The sequence below is a fragment of the Rasamsonia byssochlamydoides genome, assembly GCF_041956645.1.
Source record: "Rasamsonia byssochlamydoides strain NRRL 3658 unplaced genomic scaffold VTN77scaffold_143, whole genome shotgun sequence".
NCBI classification, from domain to species: domain Eukaryota; kingdom Fungi; phylum Ascomycota; class Eurotiomycetes; order Eurotiales; family Trichocomaceae; genus Rasamsonia; species Rasamsonia byssochlamydoides.
In genome coordinates this window covers 8,897-21,286 of record NW_027192525.1, presented here as the reverse complement: position 1 = coordinate 21,286, position 12,390 = coordinate 8,897, and the positions used below count along the sequence as shown (strand labels likewise).

The 12,390-nt window shown below is 49.1% G+C and overlaps 2 protein-coding genes across 2 annotated transcripts; both read right to left on the bottom strand.

Annotated features, from left to right (window-relative positions):
• Positions 1–551: 551 nt before the first annotated feature.
• Positions 552–4,114, bottom strand: VTN77DRAFT_1843 (uncharacterized protein; the record flags this gene model as incomplete). Its single annotated transcript, XM_069417619.1, has 2 exons — positions 552–3,506; positions 3,572–4,114. The coding sequence occupies 2 exons, from the start codon at positions 4,112–4,114 to the stop codon at positions 552–554; spliced, it is 3,498 nt and encodes a 1,165-aa protein (XP_069272786.1).
• A 280-nt stretch (positions 4,115–4,394) lies between these two features.
• VTN77DRAFT_1842 (uncharacterized protein) lies at positions 4,395–6,583 on the bottom strand (the record flags this gene model as incomplete). Its single annotated transcript, XM_069417618.1, has 7 exons — positions 4,395–4,409; positions 4,570–4,597; positions 5,879–5,963; positions 6,026–6,076; positions 6,127–6,257; positions 6,458–6,471; positions 6,542–6,583. 7 exons carry the CDS (start codon positions 6,581–6,583, stop codon positions 4,395–4,397), a joined length of 366 nt encoding a protein of 121 aa, XP_069272785.1.
• Between the last annotated feature and the right edge of the window lie 5,807 nt (positions 6,584–12,390).

Sequence of the window (12,390 nt, the reverse complement as noted above, 5' to 3'; positions counted from 1 at the left end):
GGGGGGGGCAATTCCATCATGTGGGAGAAGCAAAACACAAGAAAAAAAAGAATAAGAAGAACAAGAAGAAAAAGAAGAATAAAAAGCTTGGCTGAAAGAAAGGTCTGGACGGGTAGGGTGGTAGGGTGCTTTTCTCAAGAAAATCGAGAATCGAAACAATGATCGAGCTCCTTTTCCCGTTCTAATGCCGTGAGGCACTGGATGCGTCTATGACGGTTTTCCTCTTGTTTTTTTTTTCCTTCGACAGACGCAACTGAAAAATTTCCCCCTTTTGCCTTCTTTTCCCAAGAGCCTCTTTTGTTTCTCAAAAACCATTACTCCCGGTTTTTGCAAACCCAAGCAGTGAATTCCTTGAAAAAAAAAAGCAGAAGAAAACATTCCACCCAAATTGCAAAAATATACAAGACAATGACAAAAGGGGTATGATGCGCGTGGGAAACATAAGCAAGGACAGTAGACCAGTAAAACCCATTAGATAACCTGAATCATAAATCGTAAGTCGGCGTCGAGCGGAAGCTTGAACCGAAAATAAAGAATAGCTAGTTTTTGATCTAGCTAGTCGTCGCAACTGATTTCACTTTCGAATTGTGAGTCCAGGCGAGGAAATCAAATTTCTCCTTCGCAGTCTCCCGAGACGGAATCGAAGGCGCCGGCTCAGCAACAGGGCCGCGCTGTTGCACTGTTTCTCTTGGCTCGAGGATGAGCGATCGACGATAATAGCTTTGGAAACTCTTCTCCCCGTTGGAGCGGACCCGAACGAATTGGTCTTGCATCCAGGTCTGGAGTTCAGGCACCTCCGTGAGCCGGTACGGTACCTGGAAACGCTGCAGCTCACTGATGATCTTGGCGGTCTTCATGTGCTTGTCAAAGTTAATCACAGTTATGTCACCGTCTTCCGTGGAAAGATTTCGCAAAGGCGGGTTGCCGTGGTCGATAAAAGTCAGATCCGTCAAGTACACACCCACGAAGGGCAAACATGGAGCAACGTGATTCTGCAATCGCTGGCGGAGAACTGCATAGTTCCGAGAGACATCCACAATCCCCTTGAGATTGTCCAAAGTGGCCTTTGTCTTCTGCGAGACCAGTTCCCAGGTCCGCTTGAGACGGACGATGGTGGACGAATTCAGTGAGCAGATGATGGCCATGAGCGAATCATAGTTGTTAAGCTCGAGGCATTTGTTGGCGATCTTCACCCATTGCTTGATGATGACAGCCCGCTTCTTGGGCTCTTCCAGCTGAAGAATAGAATCCGCGACCAAGTTGGCGAGGTCTGTAGAGAGCGTGGACATGGCTCGGACATTTACAGCCAACGAACCAGATTTCTTCATCCACTCTGTAGCCAACAGTTCTTCTGGAAGAATCGAACAGAATATTCTCGACTCCTTGATAGTAATCTGTCTCGCCAACTCGAGAGGGTCGAAGTCAAGGATGCTGATGTTTGTGCCGCCGTTCTTCCATTGTTTCAAAAGACTCAGTTGGCTCTTCGTGATGATGGGAGGTGGAAGGGGAGTCTCAGGAGGGACGTATTGCGCGATGGCGGTGTTAGTCTTTCCGATTGAAGATACGAGGCGTGGTACGACGGGGCCGTGCACAGTAGAAACTTTCTCTGCAAGCTCGATGAGACGCTTCCCGGCATTCGGCAGGGCGACCATCAACTTGTTCTTGGAGAAGTTCAAAATAAATTCCAGAGCAACATTATCACAATCATGGCGCCAGTGTGACTCCAGCCACCCCTTGAACACGTTATAAACACGTAGTCGGACCGGAGTGGCGGCGTGAGGGGTATCCCCGATGTAGTCGTACCGTTCGGCAAGGGCTTGTGCGAATTCCAAAGGTGACACGAAGAGACGGAAAGTAAGGTAGAAAGTCGAAACAAATAGCGCGTCGGGGGTGGATTGATGAGCAGTTAGTTTCTCAATCAACGCCCTGAGACTGCCGCCCACCACCTGGCCGTCCTTGAACATCAGCTCATGGGCAAATGTCTTCTCCAAAATGTTCGCCTCGGTCTCGTCGTTCTCCTCTGCCAGAGTGGAACGGCTCTGGCTTTCTTTCAGGGACGGAGCCTGAGTATTATCGCCAATGTCTGGAGATGTTGCTCGGGTTGACGTCTGGGAAACTCCACTCATTTCCGAATCGCGCACAGCGCTTTTATATGTGAAAGAGCTGCCAGTACTGGTGGTTCCCCTTATCTCATGGCGATACAAAGGCTGAGATTCAGTCTTGGAACTTTGTTCTTGGTACACAGGGTCTGATGGGCTGATATCGCTTGCAAGAACAGGAGTCGTAACTGAAGGAAACGAAGAGCGGTCGCCGGCAGTGGTGGGACTCTGCGGCATCATCCGCGAGTACATCGACGAGGGAGTGGTACCCTCAGTAAGAGTAGGAGTAACAGGCGTCAGGTCCCTGTTCGGGATGCAGAGTGGCGGAGGAGGAAGACGCATAGATGGCTGAGGTGGGCGCTCAGGAGTTCCCATACTTCCTTGTTGAGGCTGCCGTGTCTTGTCAGGTGCATCAGAGTCTGGGTGTGAATCGATAGAAGGAGAGTCAAATTCGAAATCACCGATCTGCTCTAGCACCTGGCGAGCTTTGGCCACACAGCTGCCAGCACCCCGAACACAGTCCGTGGCAGCATCAACAAGACGTTTGCCCTCGTCTGGCATGAAAACGACTTCATCATCTGTTGCATTTGGTCGAAAAGTATCTCGCGCCGCATGAACCAACTCCGTGATGCGCTCATACATTGTATCCTTGGCTTGCTCCAGCTCTAGTGAACGCTGCAGATCGTGTTCCCAGATTGCCTCAACAACAGATAGTAGTGCTCGACACGACTGCACGGATTGTTGAGTTGTGAGGATCAGCTCTGTCGACGACCGTGACTGCAGGTGCAGACCAATGAATGACCCCAACACCCCCAGGAAGCCGTCATAGGCGGAGCCAAGGCGTTCTGACGCGAGATTTGGATTGCGAAGCGCTGGAGATGGTGCCGAATAGGATACCCTGTGAGAAATTGAGATCCGGTTCCCCTGGACTGAAATCGGTCCATGCTGTTGCCCGTGGTGTTCTGACAGGTCTGTGCGTGTAGAAGCCCGGCTGACGTTAAGACGACTCCTGTTCCTGTCAGACGAAGAGGGAGCTGCTGCTGCGGATCCCGCTCGGTCGGGAATCGAGAATGTGTCGGAGGGCGGTGTCAATAATGCAGCGTCATAGTTCTCACGAGATGTCTCGGGATGCTCGAGTTCCTGCATGGCTCTCGCGAGACCAACTTCTTCATTCCACACATCCAGAAACCGAACGCCTCGAGTAACAATCTTAAAGGCTTTGAGAAGCATCTCATCAAGCACCTTCTCCACCTCCTCATCGGAAGGAGTACCATTGGCGAGGTCTTGTAGTCTCTTAGCAGTCTTCACCAAGGACGAAAGCTCAGCGAGCAATGCCTTTCTATTTCTGCGCAATCCATCGTAACGCTGGACGAGAGGCGACTCTCTCGTGAGACACTCTGATTTTTCCTGCAGCTGGTCAATATCAAAGACATAGCATTTGTCCGTTGAATGGACGAATATAACAAACTTACCAGTAGAAATCGTACACCAGCGATTAACCCTCTCATCAAGTCTTGATTTCCAAAGTCTCGGAGTGAGGTACCACAGCCTCCTCGAATAAGGTCCCAGAAATCAGTTAATGCCTTGAGCAGAGGCCGCATGGGCAATTGGTCGTACGCTTCGCAGTAGTTGGTCGGCAGCCAACCTCGATCTCCCGTCTCGAGTAGCGTTCCATCTGCCCAGCCGTTGACATGGACCGAATGTACGAGAATAATGTCTCCTTGATCAAGTGGAAGGGTGACGGTGGACGGGGAGACGGCACCCGACGGATGAAATGGATAGAAGGCGCGAAGGTAGTTGTGGAAAATAGATCTGCCTGTGCCTGGTCGCTCGGCCATATTCTCTCTCGAGCCGTGCGGCGTCAGCGGCGGCGTCATCTGGTCTTGCTTTTCACGGGTAGATAGGATGCCTTGGGTAGTGGATGTACCCGCTGAGAAAGTAAGATGGGGTACAGGCGGGCGAGCTTTGCCCTTCACGATCTTCAACGGGGCCACTTCCTGATTCAAATTTTCCATGCTCCTCTTTTCGTATCGCTCGATGTTTGATTGGTATCCCAGAGGCCAAGGTCGAGGGCGGGCGATCGCTGACCAAACCGGTTCTTAAACGAATGAGGCCCAAAATGACATCGTAAAAGGCGGAAACTATCCAGATGGTCCCAGTATATAGTACACCTCCGCCGATTCGTACCGGAATATAGTTGTATAATTATATATAGTTTTTTTGTTTTGTGGAACAGATTAGATAGGCCAAAAGGTCGACAGTCCCGGAAGCTTCCAGCGAGACTCTGCGGTCGACTCAGTTGTTATCGCCCTGCAATAAGGGTCAGTTTCTGGGACAGGTGCGAGGAGAGACCCTGAAAACTATGGCGGCTGAAGGGGACCTGTAAGGAAGCGGGGGAATGTCCAAGTCCAGGGAGAGAGTAAACGTAAACATCGGAATGTCAACACAACGAGCCCCCTTTCGGACGTACCTTGATTCCAGGAATAACTCTGGCAAAGCTGGCAGAAAGCTGCTCGGAGTGAATGTACGAACCCGATATGGATTCTAGTTTCTATACCAGTCTCCTCTGGGAGAAACGTGTGGAAGCGTAAACAAATAGATTATTGAGGTGAAATGCTGCGTCTCAGACTGATGGGTATACAACCGCTCGGGTTTCCATCGACGATGATTCGTAAAGAGTGCGTGACGTTTCTTCCCAGCCGTCCGATTGACCACTGTCCCAGGACAGTAGGAGCTCTCCAGGACTCAGCGACAGAAAAGTTGCCAAGGGGGGCAATGGTTTGAAAAAGAAAAAGATTGCAAAGCGTATTGGCAAGGCGACCGTGCTTTCAGTGTTTACGCAAGGGCCACCAGAAGGAGTGGGCGGAAAGGGAGGAGGAATGAGCGGATAATCTTATCAGCTAAGCGATTGCCACCAGCAGCAATGGATCTCTGAAATCCAAAAATAAACAGATGATGTACGCAATGTGAGATAGTGAACCACAACAATGGAGAAAACGACAGCCACAACGAGGAAGGGAAAGTACGGATAGATGAACAGGAATCGGGTCGACCCATAACGATGGATTAGAAAGACGAGAAAAGAGGGGAAGGGGTAGAAGATGAGCAACGTTCTTGGGGAGCTCTGAGGGTCTGGCCGCGGGACTTTGGAGATTCGGCTCGTGGAGCGCTCTACGGGCCATCCAATTGTTAGGTAGGTAGTTGGGTATTCGACATCACTCGATCATGGGAGCACATTGGTCCTCTTTCTCCTTTGCTTTCTCTTCCCCACAACACCCAGGTCATCAACCTGCCCATTGCAGAAACCGGGCTGGTCAGGCTAGAAAGATGACAGGCTGACAGTTGGTCCGTGTAAGAATGTAAAAAACGGGCACGCCACTGGACGGGTCGAGTTCCAGCCCCTGAACGCTCCTAGTTGACGAGGCTAGGGTCGCCAGGGACGTCTTCGAAGCGTCTCAAGGCCGTGTCAGAGACGTTGCCGCGACGAAGTGCAGCTGCTCGACTCGAGTACGGGGTGCTAGGAGACTAGTTCGGAGCCATCGGGCGCCCCTAACGCCTCCCCGGTCCCGCATCCCAGCCTAGGGCGTTGTGCGGCGTCTTGCCGCCAACGGGACGGGCTCGCTGCAGGGGGCGTCATCCCGCGTCTGTGTGCGAAGAACCGACAAAGATGCATGATGCATCACTAGGCCGCATAACCTAAAATGTTCAGGCAATGCAGTTAGAGACCGGCCGATTGATTCTCGTAAGGAACAGGGGAATGGCACAGACGGACTGCAGACCTGCGATGCCGCGCTAGTTTACCGGTGCTGGCCCGGAATCTGGTCACATCGGCGATCATTTCTCTGGAGCAACACACTGGCACAGCTGTGGCAGAACTTAGCAACAGAACATTGCTATCATTATTGTTGTGGCGGACACCCCCTCACGTTGCTGGTGGACCCGAGAGACGCAATAGTGGCCTCTTGGTGGAGTGGGATCTACATCACAGTCTGCAGAAAGTGTGAAGAGGAAAGGTGCAACGACCTACTCCGTGGAGGATAACCGTCGACAGCCTTGGGCAAGCGAGCAGGTGGGAAGAAGAGCGCTAGCGGCCCGGCAAGTTGGGAGCGCATCAGCCCCGATACCAAAAATACAGGCGGACCGTCAAAGAGTCTGCTGCTGTAATACCAGCTCGTTACATGAAACTGACGAAACTGGAAGGAAATATCTTGCTTTAACAAACTACCTCTTGTCCTAATTTTCGAGTCTCCAGTTCCCCTCGTCGTAGGGTTGAATCCTTTTCCGCAGTTTTAAGGGACAGAGAGATCAAAATAATAAAGTGATTCATGCGTGATTTATCTTTACGCGTCCTCTCAAACTTAAAGACTCGTGTCTGCCAGAGATCAGTCACAATCACGATGATAATATTAAATAGTGGAGACTAATTATTATTAACAACGAACCTTGATCCACAAAGCCTCTATGGAACGGGTTCCTGGATCCATATCGGCCCGAGTTCCACTCCAATTCCCACAGCGTGGTTCGTCCGCACCCCGGCACGCACTACAATGTCAGGCAAATGGGGAATTAAAGCAACAACAAACCTCGGGAGTCGAATATATCTGGTGTGTAGTTGATTCAAAGAGCTAAGTCAATGGAGGGGTAGGTAGCCAATATCTGATTCCGGAGAAGGGCCAAGGTATGGATCACATGTTACCGATCATATCGTGCATTAATATCCATAAATTATATCTTTGCATGGATCGTGCCTTACATCAAGTCCGTTATGCAGAATCGGAACTGGGTTCCCCCGGCCCGAACTCGGAGATATTCCCAAGAAGGTCCATCCATTGTCTCCAATCGGGTTGTCTACTGTAAAGGACCAGGAAAGGAAACAGCGACCTAGACGTGCATTTGAAATCATCCCACCCAAACTACACATATCTGAATGGATCGTCAAGAATCCATTTCATGGTGGATCGGATGCAAGCATCGCATTGATGTCACATGTGCCTTGAGGAACCCACAAAATAAAATCGTTGGCCACTTCGCAATAATCACACGAACTAGGGATAAAAAAGCAATGCAATGCAATGCGGGGAGAAGAATAAAAACAGGCCCGCACCTGCCACTTCGGGGAACAATGGGACTAAAATCTGCAGGTGCAGGCAAGAGAATCACAGACCCTCCAATCAGAACAAAGGCTTTGTCGGCCATTCGTTCTCCAACAATCGACCAAGTTGTCATCGAGGCAACTCCCCATTCTCATGTCAGTGGAATTGCTGCAGCCCTACCAATAATAATAATAAGGGGAAGGCACCACCTTGTCAAATTCTAACTCTACCAGGACTACCCGGATTGTAATCACATTCACATTGACAAGCACCTCGGTTCTCCTGCTCGTTGTTAGTTTAGACAGTGAATTTCGATGACGAGTTGGCAATTTGTCATGCTCCAGAGGCATGAAAGACTTTCGCGTCATCTCGAGAAGCAGTCAACCGGATATATTCCGTAGTTGGACTGTCACACCGGATTCCTTGCCGAGACTATCGAGAGGCTACTGCGGGACTGCCTCTGATCGCTATAGGTAGAACGATGATCTGAATTGTTTGGAGTGATAGGCGCCCTCAACCAGTGGTTCGCAACCTTGCCCTGATCAGAAACCTAAATCCTCGCATGGCCGTGAGAAATTGAATTGACCTCGTGTACGGAGTAATTGTCCGTCGCGCGTGCTTAAAGTTCATCTGGAACTGTATGTTTCAATGCGGACAACCACGGAGTATTGATGTCGCCTGAATTGTTCCATTATTCTGTGATTGACAATACGATAAACAGGAAAGTAGTCGCCTAAGTCCGCATCTTCGTCCGGTAATGTCATACTAAGTTCTCCGTTCTGATCGCCTGTGACCGGAATTGTATCGGAGATCGACGATCTCTGAATGAGGTCCCAAGGTCCAATTTCATCTGATTGACTACTTGTCGACTGCGAGGTGCTCCATCCATCCTTACTGGGATATCTAGCCTTACTACTCCAACTCCCAGGATCATGGATGAGGCTGGTCCCATGACTCTAGTGAATCGATAAGTCACTCAGGGGAGATCTTATAAGTTATCGAAGGTGCCATGTCCTGGTCGACGGGTTCTGCACTCCGGAAATAGAGGACTGCAGTCTGCTTGCGTACTATCTAGGTAGGTGCCCAAGGGTGCCTCCTGCCTACCTCGGCAAGGCACCTCCCTAGCACCTACCAAAGTAGGTAGGTACCTCGAGGCTGGCCTAGGTCCCCTTAGTGCTAACGCCAATGCAGCGCGGAAGTGGGAGTGGATTCCGCACACGCGACTTAGGCTCGTGCTAAGGAGCTCGACAACCTCCACCATGCTCGTGCCTGCCATCATGAAAAAAGAAAAAAGAAAAAGAAATTAGAATTCAAGGAACGGAAAGGCTCCCACGCTGACTGCGGTATCTGTGCGCGACGGCACCACTGGCCACATGGTGACTGGTGCGAGTATGACAGCTACCTAGGTAACTCCATCCAATCCATGGTGCAACTTATTGTAAAGAGAGCCCGAGCACTACACCATGCTCCATTGCAGCTCAAGTCAAAGATGAACCTCCATACTCCGTACTCCGGTACGCTGGGTTCGCTTAGCAACCTAGAGCTCCATCACGCTGTTTACTGCTCCGCGCTAGGCGCTATGGAGTCGACCTTATGGAGACGCTACTGGGCACGTGCCTGGCAGGCCCTGCGGGCTGTGGCACATTGACAACCCCCACGGACTGGATCCATGAATTGCGGTATCTTAGCACATCCTCTCATTCAGTTCTATTGGCCCGTCATGTCACGGAATCACTGATATCTTCTCTATCTCCCGCTGAGACTCTCTCGATTAACCCAGGAATCGACTTCACCCTGGGTCTGGCCAGGGGAAGGCCTGTCTTGTGCTTGGATCTCTGACCAGCCAATTTGGTGGTCTTCCCGGGTTGCGCTATGGCCTGCAAGCACGTCTCTTAGCATGATGCCAATTTCCACAACAGCTGGAATACCCATTCCTTCGACGGGATCACAAATTACAATCAATTAGTACAGCAATAATTATGGCCCTGAACAGGGGCCCTGGCTGCCGATCAAGCGCCTCGGACCTTAGAATTCCGCTAATATTAAGCGAGCCGCGTTCTACCCGCGACAACCAGATGATAGCAAAAAGACTGGATGAGAAGTGTGAGGATGAGTTCACACTTCATGCGATGTCCATACTCTGACGGAGGATTCCACGGCTGGAAATACAGTAACGGATCTGCATGGCATGTTATCCTTGCCGTTCTTGTGTACACTGGATACGCAAGCCTACAATCTTCCGGGGAGAAAACCTGTTCTCGTCCAGTAGTGAGTCGCGACAGGGTATCCAGACTCTGAATTGAGCCCTGATGTTCGTCAGATACGTCTTCTCTCCTTTTCGTCAGCTCGAACCGAGCAAAGAGTGGAAAAACCAAGTGGCCGTCTCAATAATATTAATATACCCGCCCACATATTCCGGAGCTAAGTAGGAACTCACCACGCTGGTATCAACCCATTAATTATCGTTGTACTCCGTATATGGAGTCTCAGCTAGCCCTTTGAGCTCCTATAAGATCGTCGCCCCGAGTGTTCTGCTCTGTCTCGCATGAGCCACATCCACCAAAGGGGCTACTCCGTACGTACCGTCGAAGGCCGCAACCATCCAGGCGGATAAAGATATTAGCACAGCTCCATACAGCTTCGATCTTTGAACGCGAACTTGAGCAAGACATTCTCGGTTCCCGATCCCTGGGTCTAGATCGGATCGATATCAGATCATCTGTTCGCGGGATTTGGACTCAGACCCAGGATCAAGCTGGGCTCTACGAAAGCATTCGAGTCTTCCGCCTTGTGGAGTCTACTCCGTACACTCCTGATCTTCCAGAAATGATTTCCTTTCTTTCGGGATGATAGCGCGACGATGGTGATCCGAATTTCCCTTCCGAGTTTCTGATCCGAGCTGAGGGAACCTTAAGAGCTCGTTATCCCTATAATTAGGTCCTCCTATTCAACAGACGGGACCGGTGGCGGACTTCGGGAAGCCGAATACGAAGTATTCTGTGTATAGCAACAAACGGCACCCGTGGATTGAAGCTATCCGATGACTCTGTGTCGTCCCATTCTTTGGAGAGCATCGGCATACCGCAAAGCGCAGTAGTAGCATTTTTCGTCCGATGAAGAGGTGATGCCATCTTCTCAATGTTCCTGGAAGATACGGTCGTTTGAACCAGGGCAGGGGATTTTCTACACTCAGGGAGGTCTTCTAGAATTGAGTTTCTATTGCGAATTGAAATTTACTCGGTAAGTCCGCGACATTCCATCCAAGCCAAGCTGGTAAGACAAGGCAAGGCTGCGTTAGATTATGGATACCAAGGTTGGCCGGTAACTTGGTAATCGTATATCAGAAGTCTTCGAAAGTTGTTTTGGTTTTTCCCTCTTCGCCAGCTAGGTACGGAGTACTTCGTACGGAGGTGTGCATCATAAGTAACGACGCGCGCTAAATTGAACTAGTAATTTAATCTGTATTTGACTTGTATAATGTGAGGTAATTGTGTATCAGACTAACCATATGTAGTATAGCAGTAATGCCAATTACCGATATTAGAGCAGTATGATTGGTCGTCAATATTTACCGCCTAACTATCACCGGGAGCTAAGCCCTTTCTGACAGTAGTTGTATGATTAGTACTCATATTAGCCAATTAACAAAGTAATAGAATTCCACTAATTTTTGCGCTATAACAACTGCAATTCAAAATATAATACACGCTAGTCTTAGCGTGCGTCGTTACTTATGATGCACACCTCTGTACCTCTAAGCTTGTTTCTGTCGGGAAGTGGACACCCCTCTGAAAGCACTCAGGAGTCAGGACTCAGGAGTCAGGAGTCAGGAGCTTCAAGCTTGAAGAGCTCCAAGGTAAGTTCGACAGCTCCAGAACGGTACCCTACCGTTAGTCCGACAACGGCTCTAACCTCTGAACCATCTCCGGCAAAATGGTTCGTGCCAGCCCAGCTGGGTCCCTGGCTAGGTAAGCCTAGGCTTAAGTTTACTTAACGGTTTAACCAGGCGTACCCGTGGCCTCGGGCCCTGGATTTCCAACTGTCTGATGGTTCCAACTTCTGACAGCCTAGCTGCATAGGTAGGTCCCCTAAACAAATTAATTAATATTAATTCACCGACCAGCCAACCAAGCGCTTACTGATAGACTAGCAATCGTTATTAGGTATGGCGTAGCTCCTGCTCAATCGATTATCGAACCGTTGGATCCCTCGCCAATAATGTATCATCCGATCCAGTGACCCCATTTTCCTAAACGAGACTTGTGAGTTATACTGAGTGAGACATTACCGTTCGATAGGAGTTCTCATTTTTCGGTTCTTCCAAGTTCCAGCAATCAGGAACGGAGACTAAACTACCTATGAACTACGGAGTACGGAGTACCTAATAATGAATTAAACTACTCCGGAGTATGCTGGTAGCCTGGTACTGAGTCAGTCTACGGAGTTCTCCATACTCCGCGGAGTAAATAATAATAATAGGAGTCAATCACCTAGCCCTTATCAGTTTAATTAATCGATCGTGTCAGCTCGTGAGCTCAATATATGGAGTAGCAGCGGCGATAAATAATATCATTAAGTGCAAGTTGGCATTGCAACTGTAGCAGCACGGAGTACGGAGTAGTCAGTGCTAAGCACGGGGTAGTAATTATTGATTACTGGCGTTGCTAATATTAATAATAGTAGCCAATAATCAGGTCCCAACTTTCCGGTGCTTGCTTGCTTTCAGTAGTAATGGCATGTCAGTAAAACGTGACTTGACTCACTTGACTGGTTCATTTTTTTTCGAGAATACGACTGGGGATGTAAACAATAATAATAATAATAATAATAATAATAATAATAATATATTAAGTAATAAATAACAATTGAGAACAAGTCAGTTAGTTAGGTAAGGAAGAGCCATGATGATTTTTATATATCACCTCCTGGAAAGCACTTTCTGGCTGCTGAATATATTGCCAACTAGCATACCAGATTGAGGAGTCTCAGAGAATTTGAACTTCTATTATTTATTTATTTATTTAGAGAGAAAGGGTGACCAGGATAAACCCTTCTTTCCGTTCTCCTTTTGGCAGTCGTTTTTTTTTTATTATTATTTTATCGTCTCATACTCCTCATCCCTGTTTCTCTCTCTCGATATACATACACAGTATCATTAACAATGTCTGTATTTTCATTTTTACTTTTACTTTTTCCCA